Here is a 21,193-nt window from a genome sequence, read left to right as displayed (position 1 = left end):
TCACTTATGCTGCAGAGCTCCCCAGGGATCAGGCTAGGAGGCTAGACCTCCGTCAGATCCCATCTTTGCATGGACTCTTCCTTAGCATTTTCTCGATGAATCACTTCCCTTCTCAGGCCTGGGCAAATGGATAGACAATGGTGCCCTACTTGAAGCTAGAAGATGGGGGTGGCAGAGGATCACTCCTGCCAAATCTGTTCATGTAAATACAGTGCAGTATAAGTATATCCCCCTATGTCATGTGTTCTTTACACTCATGGAGCCTAAAAGGAGAAAGCACTATCTGGAACATGTGCATACTTGTATTTTGGTCTTTGACCAAATGTGAATTGATGGTTTTAACTCTGGCACTTTGAGGAGATGGAGAAATGTCCCCATCAGTCCCAAGTCTCTGTGATGCCAGTGTCTGCGTAGCAGTGGCCTCCAATCAAGTGCTGGTTTTGCCATTTGATGGTGGTTTGCCATTAGGTTGGATTGCCCTGCCTCGCTGAGACTTCTGATCTCGACCCCCCAGATGGAAAAACAATGGTGTTTATCTCACATGATACTTAAATTAGATAATACATGTTTGTGTTCACACTACAGCCTGTGGTTCTGTGAGTACAAGCTATTGCCACAGCGAACGTGATGCTAGGACAACAGTGATGCCCACTGGGGACTGTAGGTTTCTGAGGCTTTGATTTACCTCATCGAAGTCAGCAATGATTTCATTCAGCAGGCGCAGACACTCCACTCCTTGGTTATTCATTTCAGTCTGAGAGTAAAAGTCTGCAAACCCCGGGATGGAGGCAAACATCACCCCGACGGCATCATAGGATTGAGAGTACAGCTCCTGCATGGGGAGACACACAGAGGGAGCCAGAAACGGTCATCAGAGGTGAGGTTCTGTGGTGATGCTCCCCCATGAGCATGTGCACTTGCACCCATGTATAGGTGTCCATGGAGAGGACAGAGAATGAGGCTCTGACACCATCATGTCAATACTGTAGCCACATGTCCTGGGGCCATTGACAATTCATGGTCTCCAGCCTTGGCTGGGCCCCGCGTTCTGACTGCAGATTCTTTGTCCTTGGTCAGTTTCCTTCTCTGTTCTCCTAGCAATGAGTTCAAACCCTCACCATTGTCCCTAACTTCACTCCCCACTCAATTCCTTTCAAGAAATGATCTCATCTCTTACCTCTGTGGCAAAAACTAGGGCTCTTGGTGGTGACCCAGCTCTGTTCCAATACTCATACTTGTGTCTATGTTCATATTTATTTTCATTCCTTCTGCTTTCGTTGCAGACAGTGCATTTTCCTTCTGCTGAAGGTCAGCGTTCCTACCGGATGTCTTGGCAGTTCCTGCTTCTAACTTCTTCAGCGACTTCCTCCTGCTGTGATCTTTTTCTTTATTCCTTCTCTTCCCCCACCTCTTTCTCCTCCACACCCCTCCCCCCTTCAAATGTCCCCTATATGACATTTAGGGGACATCTGTGCAAACTTCCCAAGCGAGTTTCCTCCATTGCCTCTCCCCACCCTGGCCGTGTTCACTCACACGTCACGCTGAGATGAAGTGACTCTGGAGTGGGTTAAACTGCCAGCCAAAGTGGAAAAAAAAATCACTACACGGGTATCGTTTCATGTCTTCTGGGACACCTGTGCAGGCCAGTGTGGTCATCCCTCGCAAGACCACGAGTCTCTTGACTTTCCTTGTTTCAGTGATGCCACGTTTGTGTTCCTTATGTTGGGCTCCTTCAGAGATGCCTTTTGGGGCTTACCTTCCATCTGAAATGTTGATGATGGCTGTGGTTCTGTCCTTGACCCACAGCCAGGGCCAGAGTTCACACACTTACCCGGGCCATCTCGTGTGCTCTTAACCTTTCTCCAACATTCAGGCGGGACAGCCTCTGAACTCCTGTCTTCAAGTCAGCTCCCATTCTTGGGCTTCCAGCTGCTGGGCCCCAAGCTGGGTTGTCTTCGTACTCCTCAAGCTATAAATGCCACACCCAAACGCATCTCCTCTCTGCCTAAACCTGCCCCCTCATGCTCTCAGTGGGTGGCACCAGTGTCTCTGAGTCATCAAGGTTAGAGATGCTTAGAGATGCTTTGACACCTTCTTCCCCATCATGTCCAGATTCAATAAATGGCCATCTTCTGCTGGCTTTCTTTTTGTCTCAGATATTTTTTCTGCCCCTCCTGCCCAATGGCTACCCATCTTCCTCCCCACACTGGGTTCCCTGCCTTGTCTTGTCCCATCCCAAAGCGTGTTTCCCATGGTGGCCGCAGTGCTCTTTTAAAGACAGAATATCGACCATGCCTCTCCCATTCTTAAAACCTGCCAGTGGCCCACAGCTACCCTCAGGATGAAGCTCAAACACCATGCCCTAGCCTCCACCTTTCTCTTCAGCCTCATTGCCTGTGATTCCCTGCATTGGACCTCGTGTTCCAGAAACAGCGAAGCATTGTACTCCTGTGTATTCACCGTAGTAGATGCTGCAGGTTTCTTGACTGACAGCTTCTCTCCCCCAAGTCCTGCTGTGGGCTCTTGCGTAGCTTTGCATGGAGATTTTCTCTGACCACTAGAGGGCACTCTGCCCCCGTGAACAGCGGGCTCACCGCTCCAGGAATTTAATGTCCCTGGGCAGGTGCTCTCAGCCCGTGACTGATGGCAATTGCCTTATGGTCTCAGCTCCTTCACTCCTTGGGCCAGGCAGCTGTGAGGTATGCTTTTGACTTGTCCTGAATTCCCAGTGGGATTGAGCTCCAGTCCCCCACAGAGGTAACTAGTCTGGTAGCGCCTCATTTAGCCCTTCTCTTGCTTCTCACTGTCCTGCCTGCCTGGGCTTCCTGGAACCACCTCCAAGTGAAATACTTTCACTCAAATCCTTGTCTCAGGGTCTGCTTTTGGAAGTGAGCACGCGTGCGCGTACACACACACACACACACACACACACCCCTCACACTTGAATGCTTTGATTCCGACCATCTGTCTCTTCATTTAGTGTGAATTCTATGAGGCAAAGACCCCATGCCATTCATCCTAGTGCACTCTAATCACCCAGTTCATATTTTCTGGAGGCCTGCGCTATCATGCGTGCTGTCTCTTGCATCTGGTGCAAGGAAAATGCTCTAACCTGTTGAAATTAATGCCTCCCTGGTCTTTGCAGAAAACAATAAAGTTAACCAAGTGCTCTCATATGAATTCAATGATTTAATCCTTGCAATGATCCTGTGAAATAGGCACTGATTCTTATTGCCACTTTACGGATAAGGAAAATGTGTGTGTGTGTGTGTGTGTGTGAGAGAGAGAGAGAGAGAGAGAGAGAGAGAGAGAGAGAGAGATTGAGGAGTTAAACTGTTGTTTTGTTCTAGATCATACCATTAGCAGTGGAAGAGTTAGGGTTGGAAGACCTCAAGGACCCTCCCCACTCTGCACACTTGGGCTCTTCTCCTCTGGCTTTCATGCCCTTGGTCTGAGAAAGATGGTGTCCCTGATTCAAGATCAATCAGTCTTGGGCTTCATGCGTGGATGAATCTGAGTGAATACTTTCACGAGTCCTTGTCCAAAAGAGCACAGGCTGGTGGTGACTGGCTGCACTGAGTTGGGCTGGGAAGGGTGTGAGGAGAGCAGATTGTGGCCAAGGAGCTGAGCCATGGCACCTGGCTTTCTAAGGGGTGTCCATTCACCTTGGCCTTGAGCAAAGGAGTGATACCCCAGAAGGAGAGATACCCCAGAAGGAGACTTACTCTCTGTTGTATCTGACTCCTCCAACTGGCTGTGATTTGGAACACAAAAAATCCATTTGTTACATATCGTGTTAATTTGTTCAGGCTACCATCACAAAGTGCCACAGACTGGGTGGCTTAAACCCAGAAATTGATTCTCTCACTGTTCTAGATGCTACAAAGTCTAAGATCAAGGGTCAGCAGGGCTGTTTTTTCCTGCAGGCTCTCTCCTTAACTTGGAGATGCCGTCTTCTTCCCATGTCCTCACATGGTCTCCCCTCTGCCTGTGTGTCCTAATCTTCTTTTACAAAGACACAGTCAGGGCGGATTAGGGCCCTGCCCTAATGGCCTCATTGGAACATAATCACCTCTTTAAAAATCCTATCTCTAAATACAGTTGCATTCAGAGGTACTGGGGGTTAGGACTTCGACATATGAATCGTGGGAGACACAGTTCAGCCCATAACACTCATTATTTCTATTTTCTGTTTAAAACAGAGAGAAAATAGAAAACCCTACCAGCGCCTTCTGAAATCCAGTCCATAATGACCCAGTGGGCCAGCTTGCCTCCCACTTCTGCCTGGTGATCTATAAATGCCACTGTGATATAAAGGCGGGTCTCCAGGGGTTTCTCATCAATCATTTATCTGCCTGAGTGTTCTCACAAATCCTAGCTTCTCCCAGCCTCTTCTTGGTTTTTCTTCTCAGCTTCTGCTGACAATCAGAATGTTCCGATTGCTTATATAACACAAATAATGCTAATAATGTCAGCTACATCTATGGGGAGCTTCCTGTGTGACAAGCCTTACACAGAAGGCTGCACACACATCACCGTGTTGAGTGCTCACAATCCCAGGACTTAGATATAGTTAAGATCCTGGTGTACTTGAAGGGAAACTGAGGCACATAGCCGTAGGTCATTTACCCAAGACCCGCGGTTAAGAGACAGAGGTGGAATTCACCCCCTGCCCAGGCAGTCTGACTCCAGAGCGATGCTGCCACTGCTGCTATTAATGTTAATAAGTAGACACCAGGACCCCAACCACCACCAACAATAACAACCACCACCCCAATAACAATATTAATAATCAGGGTAATGCCTAGGAATAAATATCACTGGGGCTGGAAGCTGGATCTGGTAAGTCCTTCTGAATGGATGGTTGATTTGACATGCGGTGTTGGGATTCCCAGAGCATAAACTTCAAGACCTAGGACCTGAGTTCAGATCTTGACTTTGTTGTATCCTATTGGAGTGGGGTGGGAGGAGGCTCAGTCCTCTCTGTCCGATGCTAACTGGTGAAGAAAGTGGCTATAAGGAACCAAATCTAGGGCAGTGGACTTTCAAGTGCACCAGGTGGCCTTTCTATACTGAACCCAACTTGCACTGGGCTGCATTGAGCACTTCATGTGTTCTCCCCTGATTGAATTCTCACATTGACTCAGCAAGGTCTGTATTATTTCCTATGAATCAGATGTGGAACTCAGAGAGGCTGGGTAAGCTGCCCTAGGTCACACAGCTAGTTAATAACAGAGATGGAATTTGTGTGCACACAAAGGAGGTGAGGGGTTGGGGGGGGCATGGAAGAGTGCCAGCCACCTGCCTACACCTTTAAAGACAATCCCATTGTTCAACACTCCCCAGTCAACCACTTTGAGAATGCCATCTGTTTCTTGCTATTTTGGGCTCAAAGAACATCAGAGCACTGTAAACTGGGGAGGGATTGATGAATATAGAAAAGCTATTATTGTTCTATCGTCTTCTGGTCTGGGCTTCATAGAGGATTTTGAGCGTATGCACAGTCCCTGTTCTGCCCAGATATCAGGATGAAGACTCAGTCGGTTCTTGGCTCAGGGCACCTAGGCCTGCCTGGTTCCAGGTCCTCGGTTTCTTATACTGAGTTAAGCCACCTCGCTGCTGGGGAGGAACAATGTCTGAGGCCAGTTGACTTTATTAGTAGCCTCAGGTTTCTGTGAGAACATCACTGCCTTGGAGAGACCCTCCAGTGTCAACCCCACCTCCTTCACCTACTCTGTTTTCTTACTCAGCTTATTCTGTCTGCCAAGGACTAATCACTACTGGGCACTATCCTGTATAGTTTTTCACGTTCATGTCTATCTGTCCCTGAAAATGCATGCTCCATATAGGCAAGGAATTTTCTTTTTCTTTGTTCACTGTTTGATCCCCAGGATCTAGAACAACACCTGGTACATGGTTTCCCTGAATAAATACATGCTGAGTGAATGAGTGACTGAGTGTATGAGACAGTGGGTGGGGGATTGGGATTGCAAAGGAACAAAAAGATAATCATGGCTCACCTTTATCAAAAACAATAGCAACAACTCAGTGTGCTCCTAAAATGGGCCAAGCACCATTTAGATGCTTTATGCATAATTACTCATGGAAACATTGTAGCAATTGGACCAAGTTGCAAAAGACTGTTACTTTGTAGGTGAGGAAAGTGAGGTCCAGAGGGATTCATCCCTTGCTCAGTTCCAGAGGTAGTGGGAAGAGGAGATGGGATTGAATCGAGGGCATCAGGCTTTTGAGAACACCACACTGCCTTTCTATACTGAACCCACTGCACCAGGCTGTGCTGGGCCCTTAATATGTTCTTTCTCAATTGAGTTCTCACACTAACATCAGCAAGATTCTCACACTGAAGTCATGAGGAATTATTTCCTCACGAATCTGATGAAGAAAAAAATGGATTCAGAGAGGTTGGGTAAGCTACCATAGGTCACACAGCTGGTGAGTGACAGAGACGGAATGTGTGCTGTACGCACTTTGCCGCACCCAGGACACCTGCCCTCATTAGTGTCCATTCTGCAGGTCGTCAAAAAGCTATAAAGAACAAGTGGGCTTCCTGGAATTCAGCAATAACCTACTCAACACTGATGACCCAGCCCAGGGGGCCTCATCTGTGAGAAATTCCCTGTCCTGGGTTGGTGAGCACTAATCTAAGCCAAAAGTCCAGCAGACTAGCAGAAGCTGCCAGAACCTTTGTGGGGGTACTTAGCCAGGACCAACCGGACAGTGTGTCCCAGGGGGCAAGGCTCTGTCCACCACCCTGTGTTCAGATGATTTGAGTCAGTGTTTGTCACTGCTGCCCCTTCTCTCTCGCTCATGCCCTAACAGCAACGTGGGACAAAACGTGAGACTTAGCTCTGCAGTTGCACAGACGTGGGTGTGAATTCAAGCTCAGTACTCACCACCTCTGTGTTCTCACTTCTCAGATCCTCACTTTCTTCTACAAAATGGGGATTATCATTCTTACCCCTGAGCAGTGCTATGGCTGCAAACTCACAATGTCCAGACCCCAGCCTTGCAGAAGTTCATATCGTAGCTCCAATTTGTAGCAAAAAGAGGAGCTAAGGAGGCCTCTCACAAGAACAAAACAGGATGTCGGGAGTTCCCGCAGGTTACAGCATTCCTGTCTCTGCCTGTGTCACTCCTTCTCATGTTACTCTGTCTGTCTGTCTGTCTGTCTCTCTCTCTCACACACATACACATGTACACACTGGTCTTGCCAACCCCCAGAGGCATGGTAGGGGCAGTGCAGCACAGAGGCAAGGAATCCTCGTGGCTGGATTTGACTCACAACATCGCTTACGTACAGGAAGGCACATCACAGCCCTCTCTGGGGGTCTGAGTCCTCGTCAATAATATAGGGTGATGAACTCTCCTCTTAAGACTGTAGCTAGAACGAAAGATCATTTACTTCAACGGCCTATCTCAGTACCTGGCATGCAGCAGGTGTTCTGTAAATGGTTATTTATAGGGTGAGCATTCTCTAGGCCATGTCAAAACTTTGTGGTTAAGCCTGGTCAACTGTGAACTATTTAAGTATTTAAAACCTCAAATACGAATCTCAGACCTGTGCCCCTGAAATAATACATTATATGTTAACAAAAAAATAAAACCTCAAATAAGCATGGCAAGACATTGGAATTGAACATGTCTTCTATGATTAAGGCTGAACCTGTCATTTATTTTGCTCAGTGGAGGTTCGGCCTGAACCACAGCTGGTGACCTCAGCATCTCTGGGCGGTTTCTTTCCTTTCAGGATAAAGCCAGTATATTCTTGCTCTTCCCCCCTGGTCCCAGATATTGCATTGTTTGGGTGTTTTAATCGAAAAGCAGCTTTCTTTTCATTTCTCTTCCAGCTTTTCCTCCGAGGCCTCCAGGGTTTCACCTGCTCCTTCTGGTGGTCATGGTGAGTGCACAGCAATAGTCTCTTTGCTTTCTTTGATTCGTCAAGAAGTTCTTGCAACAAAGCCCTGATCTTAGGGAGCCTTGAGCAAAGCAGGCCTGAAGCTAATTCCAGAGAACTCCATCTGTCGAGGAGGGTGGGTGGTGCTTGGTTGTGCATCCAGGAGACCTCCAGTGTCCCGGTGCATCAAGATTGTTCAAGCAGCAGCTTATTCATCACCTTTACTTCTCTTCCACTGATCTTGCTGTGGTGGCTTGGGTAGGAAATGGACCCTGGGGGGAGGGGCTCTCTCCTAGTTCTACCCTCAGGCAAGGTTCACAAACCCAAATGTCTTCAGCGGATCAGCAGGTAACGCCAATGGTAACATCTTACCCACAGAGCAAGAAGACACTGGAGAGCCGACTCCATGGAAACACATAAAGACGTGCATAAATGTATGTGAAGCTCAAATTTCAATCCATTCTCATGATGGAGCCTGCATGAAGTCCATCTTACGGATGAGGTACCCGAGGCTGGAGAGACCCTGCGTAGACTTCACGGTGCTGGGCAGTCTGGGTGGCCTGGCACTCTGGGGTAGCCTGGTCTCCGTTCTCGGGTGCTCATGCAAGGGCAGTGGGATTCTCCCAGAACTCCGGACCAGTGTGTCCAACTGCACCCCTCCCACCACCACTGTTCTTTCCAGCTAGACAAGCCTGGGCTCACCTCATTGTCTCGGTCTTTCTCCAGGAAGTGGCGGGCCACGTGGCTGGGTAGAATGTTCCGGAGCATGTTCTCATTGTGTTCCCTCAGCTCCTTCATCTCATTGATCTCCTCTTTGGCCTGTACTCGCCAAAGGAAGTCAAGGCGGGCTGTGTACTCCAGCTGCCGTGTGTGAGAGAGAAAGAGAAGGAACGGGTGAGCTCCTGTGGTATAGGCTCAGGCACACAGGGTAGGAGGGGGGAGAATGCCTCTGTGGAACCCTTCACCAACAAAACAGAGCCTGAGCTGAACATGCTGGGGGCATTTTGCCCGACGCCAAGAGAATGGAGGGTGATTTGACTCCATGGGGCTGTGGACCTTCCTGTCCTACCATTAAGACGTCTATAATTTTGTGATTGTGTGACTCTCTGGGGATGACTGTGTCGTCTCGTAGATTATAGGTGTGTTGAGTTCAGGAGTCCTTTCACCTGTTCAATGATCTCCTTACCATGGAGCACCATGGCAGGCACAAGGGAGGTGCTCTGTCAGTATGTGTGGACTCCACAAGTAAATTCCGATAATAAAGCCGGCCAACACGTAGATGGTGGTTGCTATGTACCAGCAACATTTATTGTCTATTCGAAACAATAAACATCCATTCATTTCCTTCATCACACAACAACCCTGATAGGGAGGTATCATTCTCAACCCTTATCTTATAGATGAGAAAATCAAAGCAAGTAGCGTTGAGTGACTTGACCAAAATTGCACACTAGTGAGTGGGGAAGCCAGGGCAGGAACGAACTCCAGAGTCTGAGCTCTTCATCACGAGGCAAGAAGAAGAAGTGAATGAGAGGATCACGGATTCTAAGTTGAGAGACAGATGTGGCTTAGGGTCCCGGGCCCACATTCAAACGTTGTAACCCAGACTCGTGACTTCATCACAGATTCTTTATCTCTACAACTGGGATGAACACCCATGAGCACATGGGACTGGAAGGAGAATTATTTAGGGGGTTACAGAGAAGGCACGTGGCTCACAGTAGGTCCTCAATGCACATTATTAGCTTCCCCATGTCTTAGTTTACCTGCACTGGAGAACAGACAGCTTCCTTTTAAAGGATCTCCTAAACCATATTTACCACAGTTTGGGGATACCATTATTTCCAACTCTTTTTTTTTTTAAAAGAATTTATTCATTTAGGGGCGCCTGGGTGGCTCAGTGGGTTAAAGCCTCTGTCTTCGGCTCAGATCATGATCCCAGGGTCCTGGGATCGAGCCCTCCATCAGGCTCTCTGCTCAGCAGGGAGCCTGCTTCCTCCTCTCTCTCTCTGCCTGCCTCTCTGCCTACTTGTGATCTCTGTCTGACTTGTGATCTGTCTGTGAAATAAATAGATAAAATCTTAAAAAATATTTTATTCATTTATTTGTCAGAGACAGAGAGAGAGAGAGAGAGCACAAGCAGAGGGAGGGGCAGAGAGAGAAGCAGGCTCCCCGCTGAGCAAGGAGCCTGATGCGGGGCTTAATCTCAGGACTCTGGGATCATGACCTGAACCTAAGGCAGACTCTTAACTGACTGAACCACCCAGGCGTCCCTATTTCCAAGTCTTTTTAACTGATGAAATGGACAATATGTTGCGCGGCCAAACACATGATGAGATGCCCTGAATTCAAGGGTTTAAAACACTCAGTTAGTTTCTTTCCTTTGTCTTACATGAAACTCTCAGTGGGTGGTGAAAATATGGAAAGGCAGAGGCACAAGATTACCCCTTCAGTGGAATCTGTAATAGCAAAAGCTGGAAACAACCCAGGTGTTCATTTTGTTGGCTGAAGAAACTATTATGTATGGCTACAAGGAAGAAAAAAAAAGGAAAACTGTTTATACTTTGATGAACTAGTCTCCGAGGTAGAGAAAAGCATGTAGAATATTCCACCTTTGATCTATAAAAGGATTGTCTATGTCATGGATGGAACTGGAGGGGATTATGCTAAGTAACAGAAGTCAGTCAGAGAAAGACAAATACCATATAATTTCAGTCATATGTGGAGTTTAAGAAACAAGACAGGTGAAAGTATGGGAAGAGAAGGAAAAATAAAATAAGATGAAAATATATAGAGAGGCAAACTTTAAGAGATGCTAGACTATAGGAAATAAACTGAGGGTTGCTGGAGGGAAGGTGGGTCAAGGGGATGAGGTAACTGGGGGATGGGCATGAAGAATGATGTAATGAGCACTGGGTGTTATATACAACTAATGTATCTCTAAATTCTACCCCCGAAACTAATAATACACTATATGTTAATGAAATTGAATTTAAATAAATAGTTAAAAAATAGAAAAGGGGGCATCGACTTCTCTCTCTGTCCACATGTATATATTTTCTTTATTTATTGAAAAATAGAAGAATAAAAGGTCAAACCAAAAACTCATCACCGAAGAGATGAGGAAGGGAGGGAATAGAGTGGAGAAATAGGGATAGAATTTAAAATTTTAAAATTAAATCTTGGGGGTGCCTGGGTGGCTCAGTGGGTTAAGCCTCTGCCTTCAGCTCAGGTCATGATCTCAGGGTCCTGGGATCGAGCCCCACATCGGGCTCTCTGCTCAGCGGGGAGCCTGCTTCCCCCTCTCTCTCTGCCTGCCTCTCTGCTTACTTGTGATCTCTCTCTCTATCAAATAAATAAATTTAAAAAAATCTTTAAAAAATTAAATCTTGTTTTATAAACTTGGCTGTTGAATTGTGGAAACATTTTACGTAAGTATAAAACTAAACAGATGTTTAAAAAAAACTCGGTAAAAAAAAAAACCAAACAGACAGAAGACCAACAAATGAATCTATGCATATAACCACACCAAGGGGAGATATTCCAAATGTCTTTAACACAATAATTGGATGACCCATTTGTAGGAGGAAATATTCTGAGGATAAAAAGAACTCAGAAAGAATCTCAAAACCATTTACAGCAATTGTATTGTTGGTGGTAGTATCTATCATTACTCTTAGACTCCTGGATGTGAATTTCAGGATAGAGCAAATAGGTAATTGTATTGGTGTCACTGAGACCTGGTATTTCTGGGAAGGGAAAAAGGAGATGCGTATCTAAAATTGATGGGTCTAAGCCAAAAGTCAATAAGTACCACTACGAACTCATGGTATGTACATATTTCCTACCTTGGCCACTGACAAAAAAGCCTAGAAATAATGAAAATCTAGTAGTAGCAGACACTCCCAGTGTCTAGATTGTGGTTTCAAAACATCAGTTCTTACAAAAATGACCTCACACTCTTCCAGAAATGGCCGAAGTTTAAGGCAGGAAACGTATGAGCCCGGACCACTTTTTCACATCAGAAAGTAAAAACATCCCCAGAGATGATGGGGGTTGTGTGAACAGGCTCCCATGTGTCAAAGATGTGACAAATCAAGCTTTAATAAGGATAGTGATTGCAATGGATTGAAACACAGGGACTATGGCAGCATGCATCAGTTCACAATGACACTTAAGACACACAACCGCATTGATCATCTCTGGATGGTGCTTGGGGACAGACTGACTGGGAAACTTACAGGGAAAGCAGTTACAGGAAAAGAATTAAGCATTTAGCCATCAGGGAGATTCAAATCAAAACCACATTGAGATACCACCTTACACCAGTTAGAATGGCCAAAATTAGCAAGACAGGAAACAACGTGTGTTGGAGAGGATGTGGAGAAAGGGGAACCCTCTTACACTGTTGGTGGGAATGCAAACTGGTGCAGCCACTTTGGAGAACAGTGTGGAGATTCCTCAGGAAATTAAAAACAGATATTCCCTATGACCCTGCAATTGCACTGCTGGGTATCTACCCCAAAGATACAGATGTAGTGAAAAGAAGGGCCATCTGTACCCCAATGTTTATAGCAGCAATGGCCACAGTCGCCAAACTGTGGAAAGAACCAAGATGCCCTTCAACGGATGAATGGATAAGGAAGATGTGGTCCATATACACTATGGAGTATTATGCCTCCATCAGAAAGGACGAATACCCAACTTTTGTAGCAACATGGACAGGACTGGAAGAGATTATGCTGAGTGAAATAAGTCAAACAGAGAAAGTCAAGTATCATATGGTTTCACTTATTGGTGGAGCATAACAAATAATATAGAGGACAAGGGTAGATGGAGAGGAGAAGGGAGTTGAGGGAAATTGGAAGGGGAGGTGAACCATGAGAGACTATGGACTCTGAAAAACAACCTGAGGGTTTTGAAGGGGCGGGGTGGGAGGGTGGGGGAACCAGGTGGTGGGTATTAGGGAGGGTACAGATTGCATGGAGCACTGGGTGTGGTGAAAAAACAATGAATACTGTTACGCTGAAAAGAAATAAAAAATTTAATTAAAAAAAAAAAGAATTAAGCATTTATCCTGCCTTTGCCTTATGAGCTGTACCTGGAGGAGTAAGCTCTTCTTCAAACTGTATTCTGGCTAATGACTTATGGACTATGGATAGAATTGAGCTATTACCACCTATAAAATTAACGAATAGAGGCTATTCTTATCAATAGCTAGCTGCTAATAGAAAAAAAAAAGATAAGCAGATATTACATGGCTGTTAAAAGTAACTCACAAAACCAGCCAACAACGTATTTTTTTTTTTTCACCAAGTTTCTAAACCTAACTACCAATACAGGAAAAACAATGGGCAGAGGAATCTGTTAAAAGCCCCGAGAGATGCAATCAACAAAGTCTAAACTGGGAAGCATTATAGAAGTCGGACGACTCTCACAGAATGTTGCCAGAAAGAAAAGATGGAGAGTAATCTTATAAATTAACAGACTTAAGAATATCAGCCAATGGCAATACATGGATTTTATTTATATATTTGTGACCCAAATCACATAAACAAACTTAAAAATATAATTATGAGCCAATTAAGAAACTGAAACAGTGCCTAGAGGCTTGACAATGTTAAAGAGACACTATTTTCTTTTTAAAAGTGTCTAATAGCATTGTGATTAGGTTAAAATTCTCTATCTTGATTGGATGCATACTGAAGCATTTGCAGATGAAATGACAGGACATCTGGAATTTGCTTCAAAATAATTGGGAAGGAGTGATGAGCAAAATGAATAGGGAGGTAGGTGAGAAAAGACACAAGAGTGAATGATTGTTGAAGTTATGAGACTACTATGCACTTCATAAACTTTTATATATGTTTGAGATTTTCCATAAGATCAAAAATGATTAGAGGCAGTGGGTTGCTGAAGAGAATGCTGGTCTTGCCCATTTTGCTGTGTGAACTTGGGAAAGTCATTCCACTTCTTGTGTTTTGGTTGCCCTTCTAAAAAAAATAAGGGTAATAGTCTCCATGATGTCTAGTTCAAGAGGTACAGGTTATTATATGGATCTATTACATGGACCAAATTACATGATGCATGCAAAAAAATCCTGAAATGTCTAAATTATAGATTTATAAGGTACTACTGCAACGTAAGGCAGCAGGGGATAAGATCAGATCAAGGCTGTGCGTTAGCTTTTTTCCTTCCAGATTCAAGAGCATTGAATTTTAATTTGTCAAGTTTCAGGACAGTATTTTCTTATTCAAATGAAATGTTTTGTTATCTTCCTTAAAAGTACATGCTTGGTTGAAGTAGGAGATCATTTTTTATGTGTTTTCTATTGAGAACCTTTCATCGGGTTGAATTCAGCTCGGAAACACAGGTAGGGAAATCTGGAGTCCTGCAGTCGATTTCAGCCAGGATTTTCCAGCTACAAGTTAAGAATGCACTTTGCATGTCAGCCAGGCAATGGCTGGTCACTGCATTGAAGGCGTGTCCATACGGAGACTCTAATTTGAGGACAGCTCTGACTCTTGCCAAAACAAATCTCATGCAGGCAGGCATCGTCTATTATTTAATCTCTGGGGGAGGAAAGTAGGCCCTTCCAGTTTGCAAAAGATCCAGTGTACTGTGCACCTACTATGTGCACGGTGCTTGGCATACAAAGATGATTGCTCTCAGCTCAGTGGTGAAGGGAGAAGAATGAAAGACAGAGGAACGTGTTAAGGAAAGAGCATTTCAGCACAGTGGTTAGAGCAGGCGTGGAAGGCACACAGAAGCTTTGAAAGTGAAAATCTTCACATTTGCTCAAGAACCGGCAATGGATTTGGAAGTGTAATCTCTTTCTTGATTTTCACCAGACTATTAGGGAACTGGCTCTATGAGAAGGGTACCAAGGGAACCAACACATGTTGTTCAGAAGTTCGTGCCAGGCTCTCAGCACAGAGTGAGAGTTAACACTGGCCCAGCTCTTGCCCTGGGCCAGGCCCTGTTCTCAGCACTTCCTCTGCTGAAGCTCATCCAGTCACATGACTCAACAAGGTGGGTATTTTGTTATTCCAATTTCACAGGTGAAGAAATGGGGTCGTCACACTAAGGCAAAGTCAACTGCCCAAGGGCTCACAAGCAGAGACTGGCTCTGAACTCAGGACATTCTGACGCCAAGCTATGACTTAACCCCTGCGTTACACGTACTTGACCTCATGTAGCCATTCTCCAACTCCTCGTAGAGAACTTGTATCCTTCTCATTTTGTAGGTAAAGATGGGGCAGCTCTGGGGGCTTGAGTTTCTCAATATCACCCATCCTTCCAGTGACATTGCTGAGACTCAAATTTAAGACCATTTGGTTCCAAGGGCACCTGGGTGGCTTAGTCGGTTAAGCATCTGACTCTTGATTTCACCTCAGGTCATGATCTCAGGGTCATGAGATCGAGCCCTACGTCAGGCTCCATGCTGGATGTAGAGCCTGCTTGAAATTCTCTCTCTCCCTCTCCCTGCACCATGCTCCCCATTCCCTCTCTTAGTCTCTTGCTAAGTAAGTAAAGAAATAAATAAATATAAAAAGAATGAGAAGAAAAAGAATATTTGGTTCCAGTGCTTGGGTGTTTCCTTCTACACTATGTAGTCTTGGTGTCTCTCTTTATCTGACCCAGAAGTAAGAGGAGACCTCATTAATCTCTGTCCCCATGTGCAGAGGTGGCTTCCTCTCCTATAAACAGAGCCCCTGAAGTGAAGCCCACTCCTCAGGGTTGCCAGTGAACCAGGTGAGGTGGCAGGCACCTGACTGCTCTCTCTCTCCAATGTTTAGAACTTTCACCTGCCTTGGGGGAGGAGGAAGGGATGGCATAGCACTTCCACATGTGTACAAGATGAAATTTCCCAAGTGTTCAGTTACATAACTTCCTCTGTCCCTCTGGAGATATCTCATTACACACGCTCCCACCGGGCTGCTGCTGTGTACCAGGCATCCATGGGCATTATCCAACCTTTAAAAAAAAATGAGGGCCCCTGAGTCACAAAAAGAGAAACTGGTGGAAGCAGGGAGCAGACCCCAGAAGTAGACAGACTTGGTTCAGAGAACCAGGAGCCTGACACAGAAGTGATGCAAGTGAGGCAGAAAGGCCCCTCTCATAAAGAGAGGCAGGGGCACATGGTGGGGAGAGAATAGACCTAGAAGCTTTGGATTCCTGTTTTTACCTGGTGTTTCTTGTTGGCTTTATGACCTCGGTGACTTGGGACCAGATGCATAAAAATACTTTCCCCGTTTATCTCAGAGACCTGTTTTCAAAGTAAAGCATTCATACCTTATGATTTTTGAAAACCTATTCTATGTGCAAGCACTGGGATTAGTATATTACAATTATGTTCTCATCCAATCTTATAAGGACCCTATGACCTAAGACTGTTACTAGCATACCCGTTTTATAGGCAAGAAAATTGAGACTCCGAAAGTTAAGTGAATTGCTGAAGGTCACATAGCCACTAAGTGGCAGAGTTGGGTTGTGAGTACTTCTCCCCCACTACAAAGCCAATTAACCTGTAACTGCTACCATTATGGGATGTGATTATGTAATTTTAGAGCCTTTTGAAAGTTAAAAAGAAGAAGGGGACATATCAGATGTCACTTAAGTACTTGGATCCTCCCTATGCACAAATATACCCTTACTTTACAAATAATCTTAGGTTGTCTCTTTCCCAGGACAAATGGAGCACAGAACAAATTAAATCAGAATGTTAAAAGGGTATTGGGGAAGGGACATTGCCAGGGCACAAAATAATTCCTTAAGCGGACAGAGGAGAAAGGAACATCCTTCCTTCCTATTGTGGAATGAGCTCTCTCACTCTGAACTTGCTCTCAGTTATCTTGGGGGGTTGCTCATTCATAAGTTTCAAACCTGGGGGATGGGGGGGGAATGTTTTTCTGTAGGATCGCCTTGTCTGATTTCATCTTCATAGCCTTCTTATGGATTGCTGTTTGCATGTCAGACTAAGGGGTTTTCCTCTGTAACCAGAAGCCATTAAGACATGGAAGATATGACCCCAGCTCTAACAGAGAGCTAGAAATACCTAAATACAGGAATTCTGGAAATGGCTAGTATTTGACTTTGCCTTATTATTTTGCCATGAATTCAGCTCAAATTTAAAACCAAATCAAAGTCACACTGCAAGATTGAGTGCCTGGGACCATTGTGTTGGTACGTGAACTTGTTTCTTTCTCTAGTCTAGAGAAGTGGAAAGGGTGGAGAAAAATCTGGGTTTGAATCAGGTTGTCCCCCACGACTAGATGAGTAGCGTGACTTTCTTCATCTGCAAAACAGACTGCGAAGAATTACCAATCCGGGTTGTTGGGAGGATGATACCAGATAATAGAGGCACAGAGCTAGAACTTGATACACACTAACACTTCCCCCTCGTCAAGTCTTTTCTTTATACTTGTCTTTCTCCCCCTTGGCTACATGTTGCCATCCTCCTTGTTACACATAACTTCGTATGCATTTCTAGGTTCTTGGGGATTGGGGCTGTTTCAGGGTTTCTCAGGGTTGATTACCTCCCTGTTTCCATGGTGATTTCTCAGCGCTATGTTTCTATTTCTGCTCTAGCTGAGTCTTCTGTTTTGTGTTTCTCCTCTTCTGGTTACTTTTTTTGAAGTGGATGTAGACCAAAGAAAGATGGACCGGGATCCAGGGCAGGGCAGGGAAGCTGGCAGGGGCTGGTTCCACCAGGGAGAGAAAATCTCCCCGGCTGATGAACACCACAGCAGTCATGGTCTGAGTCTGCATGGATATGCCCTACTGACCACAGCAGGTAAGCCACCTGGGGCGAAGTCTGGTATTGCGCTCCCATGCGGAATAAATTCTTGCCCCAATGACTCTTAAAGTCCTTGGACAGTCTGAACCCCACATAGCAGGTCTTCTGGGAGACTAGAACCTTTGAGGTCAGGGATGGGGTTTTAGATGGAGCCTGCCACAGTGCCCAACCCAGATGCTGGCAGAGTTGTGGTTCATAGGGAGTTGGCACTGAGATGCTTTAGGCCCTTTATCTGCTTGGACAAGTAAGGAATGACACACTTCCTATACTTTCATAAGGCAGTGTGCAAAACGGTGTACATGATAATCTCAGACAATTCTCCAAAACGGACGCATCCAGGCGTTACTGTCCTATTTCACACCGGAGGAAGACGTCTAAGTTCAGGGAGACGAGCGACTTGCTTAAGGCCACAAATGGAGCGTCAGAGGCTAGACTAGGACCCTGGCTCTGCTGATTATCACACCTGCATGATTCCCTAGCCCAGCACACAACTTCTCCAGGAATGACTCCATGCAGGCAATAATGGAAATAGGAGAGATCCCGGTTTGCCTCAGGCAGAAATGGTAAGTTTTTATTTGTTTGTTTGTTTTTCATAACAATGATCTCTTTGAAAGAGATATACCTGAAAGGCATTAAAACATCCTGGCTTGCCAAATCATCTTCTCCAGTTTAGCTTTTTTAAGGTGGTCTTTACTAGGAACCAATTCACTAAGAATCACCACTTCCTGCAAGCAGCTGATGGGTCATTCACTGCAAGGAAGAGCAGAGGACTCATAGGTCGGTTCCAGGGCAATGGGAAATGCCAGGTAGCAGAGGGGAGTTTGAGCAAAATGTTGGATTACCTGCTGTCCATGGTAGAACACAGCAAGGAGGAACATGGCCATCAGCAGCAGTGATGCCTCCTTGGTCCCCAGGAAATCTCTGTTGGAAGAAGAAAGGAAAGGTGACAAGAAGAAAGGCAAGGTTACAACCATCGAGGGACCCCAATGAGACTCATTAGCAGACCAGGTTCAGAAAGAAGCTGGGTAAACAGAAAGGAGGGACTATTTCTTGAGCACCCACTAGGCGATAGGGGCTGCTGTCCAAAGGTTTCCACCTAGGCTAATTCAGAAATCAGTTGATTCTCCAGGGTATGAGGTCACTTTTGTCACACCTGGTGGACGAATCTAGAGTCTAACATCTCAACAATGCACTCACATCGATAAAAATGTTTTCCCTTTGCAGAACACTTCCAGACTTCAAAGAGCTTTGAAACTTTCTCATCACAAAAATCCACATGAAGACCAGGATGCCTCCTTTTTCTTTAGATGTCATTCTATTTCAGAGATAGGTACATGGTGCTGACGGTGTGGCTATGTCTGTTTCAGCTGCTTTCACTTAGGTTCTTAAATTGATTCAATGATTTGGACACTATTTTAATTCTTTCTAGGTTTAAAATTTTTATATTAATTCTATGAGTCAGGCACTGTTATAATCCCCATTTTATTTCTTGTATCTTTTAATAAGACCTTTGTTCCCTGTGCGTCATCTCCTCCTGGACTGACACCCCTCAACCCCTACCAAATGCTCCATTCATAGTCCTTGTTGGGGCACATGCTGAGGGGTCAATGGTCTGGCGTGTCCTGGGCTCTCCCCGAGATCAAGCGGGAAGGCAGCTGAAGATGGGTAAGCCTATACTTAAACACTGATATGACTTTCAGTCATCCAAGGAATTCAGAAGTTCCAGGGAGACCCTTGTTCGGTTCTGAACGTTTTCTTTCTTTCATTTCAGCGCAGCACAAAGCCTTTCTCAGGACAAGCTAAGCCAGGAGGCAAAGGGTTTGGAAGAAGCAACATTGGACTTTGAATATGGACACGAGCAATCTGTGGAAATCAACAGTCCTCTTGACAGGCTTCTAGGGACTAATGAAGAAAACTCAGAATAAAATGTTTTAGACAAATTATCTGTAGGGACATTGGGACTTGCTTTCCATTACCTCCTGTTCTTCCCCCACCTTTTCTCCATCTTGGGAGATGCCGCCATCACCCACTCACCCTGATGCTTGAGTCAAATACAAAACAAACCTAGGAGTCAGCCCTCGCCACCCCAATATGTAAATCCTGTCTGCTCTCCCACCCAAATATATCCCCTGTCCCTCCACTCTCTCCATCTCTACCTCTAACACCTGAGGGCAGCCACCACGGCTTTCTGTAGCCCCCCACATTGCCCTCCAACATCTATTTCCGACATGCTTTCCGGAATATTCTGTGTCACTAAAACCAGATCACATCACTCTCTGTTTTACTGCCTCCCAACCAAAAGCACACATATACTCACTAGTGACTTATTAACTCTGATGAGGCTTAAAGACACAAGGTGCCATCAAAGAGGAAATGCAGCGAGTAGGTGGGGAGGATAGAGTGGACGCTGACATGGTCACACCCAGGTGGTCTCGAACCTTCCCTTTTCTCTCCTCACTGGAGGTGAGCAGAAGCACTGGGCTCAGGAAATGGGGGCACAAACCCTGCTGCCAAGACAGGCATCTCATCTAGCTTTATGTCGAAGACCCTCCCAGCTGATCCAGAGTGGACCCAGTCCAGATCTGCAGGTAGAACAAGAACTCAGGAACAGAAATGTGCTTTCTCTTGGGGAGCTCTTGCGCATACGGGAACCCAAGGGGACCAGGATGTCTATGGGCTGGCACAAGATTCCAATTTGTGAATTCCTAGTTCCATCTGCTTTTCCTTGGAGATAAGATGCTAATAATAGATGATACTCATTATTGGGTCTGTCGTCTACAGCCCCAGCAAAGCACATAATTACTGAGCACTACAGCATGCCAGGCACATGCTGGGATATAGAAAATGAAGAAGGCACATTGTCTTTGTCCACAAAACAGTCCAGGAAAAGAGAGAACCAAACAGATAGATAAGTTCATTACACAATACACTCCATTGTAAAAATACATCCTTGTTGCCATGGGAATACATGGGAAGAGAAAGTAACCCAGGATGGATGTTCCGGGAACATAGGAGCTGAGTCTTCGAAGACGGTAGACTTCAGGAGGAAAGGATAGGATGGGCTCTGTAGGTATGCGGCATGTATCTTACTTAGCTAGCTGGTTGAAACCTGCGGGTGCTTGCTCTTGCTCCTGGTGGGGATGCTTGAAACAAAGCCCTCCTCACACAGCTTCATGTGAATGGGAGACATCCTGCATTTAACTCCTCCTGAGTGTGCCCTCCCGGAATGCTTGCTCTCCCAGGCACTTTTGACATCCTTCTCTTTGTGATGTAGAAGACTTTTGGAAGGCCAGCAATGTGTCGCTTGCAACACACTTTCAAGGGAAAACACCCATACCTCTGGAAAGCAGGGCTGACCAAAAGTAAAGAGCTGGCTAGATCAGAAGAAAAAGGATGAGAAAATTACTGTGAATGGTTTCCTAGTCTTTAAACTCTATTTCACCTGGAAATATTATAGCTGGAGTCAAGATTGCAAAGTA

At 45.4% G+C, this 21,193-nt stretch overlaps 1 protein-coding gene across 3 annotated transcripts in view; it reads right to left on the bottom strand.

Moving 5' to 3' along the window:
* The window catches only part of ADCY8 (adenylate cyclase 8), a gene marked incomplete at both ends in the record, with an annotated part of 223,421 nt that overhangs the window by 12,389 nt on the left and 189,839 nt on the right, over nucleotides 1-21,193 (bottom strand). For all 3 annotated transcript variants that reach the window (XM_080799944.1, XM_080799945.1, XM_080799946.1), the window contains 3 exons: nucleotides 686-832; nucleotides 8,618-8,776; nucleotides 18,557-18,635. In XM_080799944.1, coding sequence (XP_080656070.1) covers nucleotides 686-832; nucleotides 8,618-8,776; nucleotides 18,557-18,635 — 385 coding nt within the window. The remainder of the gene's footprint in view (nucleotides 1-685; nucleotides 833-8,617; nucleotides 8,777-18,556; nucleotides 18,636-21,193) is intronic.

This window comes from Martes martes (genome assembly GCF_963455335.1).
Source record: "Martes martes genome assembly, chromosome: 4".
NCBI lineage: Eukaryota > Metazoa > Chordata > Mammalia > Carnivora > Mustelidae > Martes > Martes martes.
This window is presented reverse-complemented; position numbering and strand designations above follow the sequence as displayed.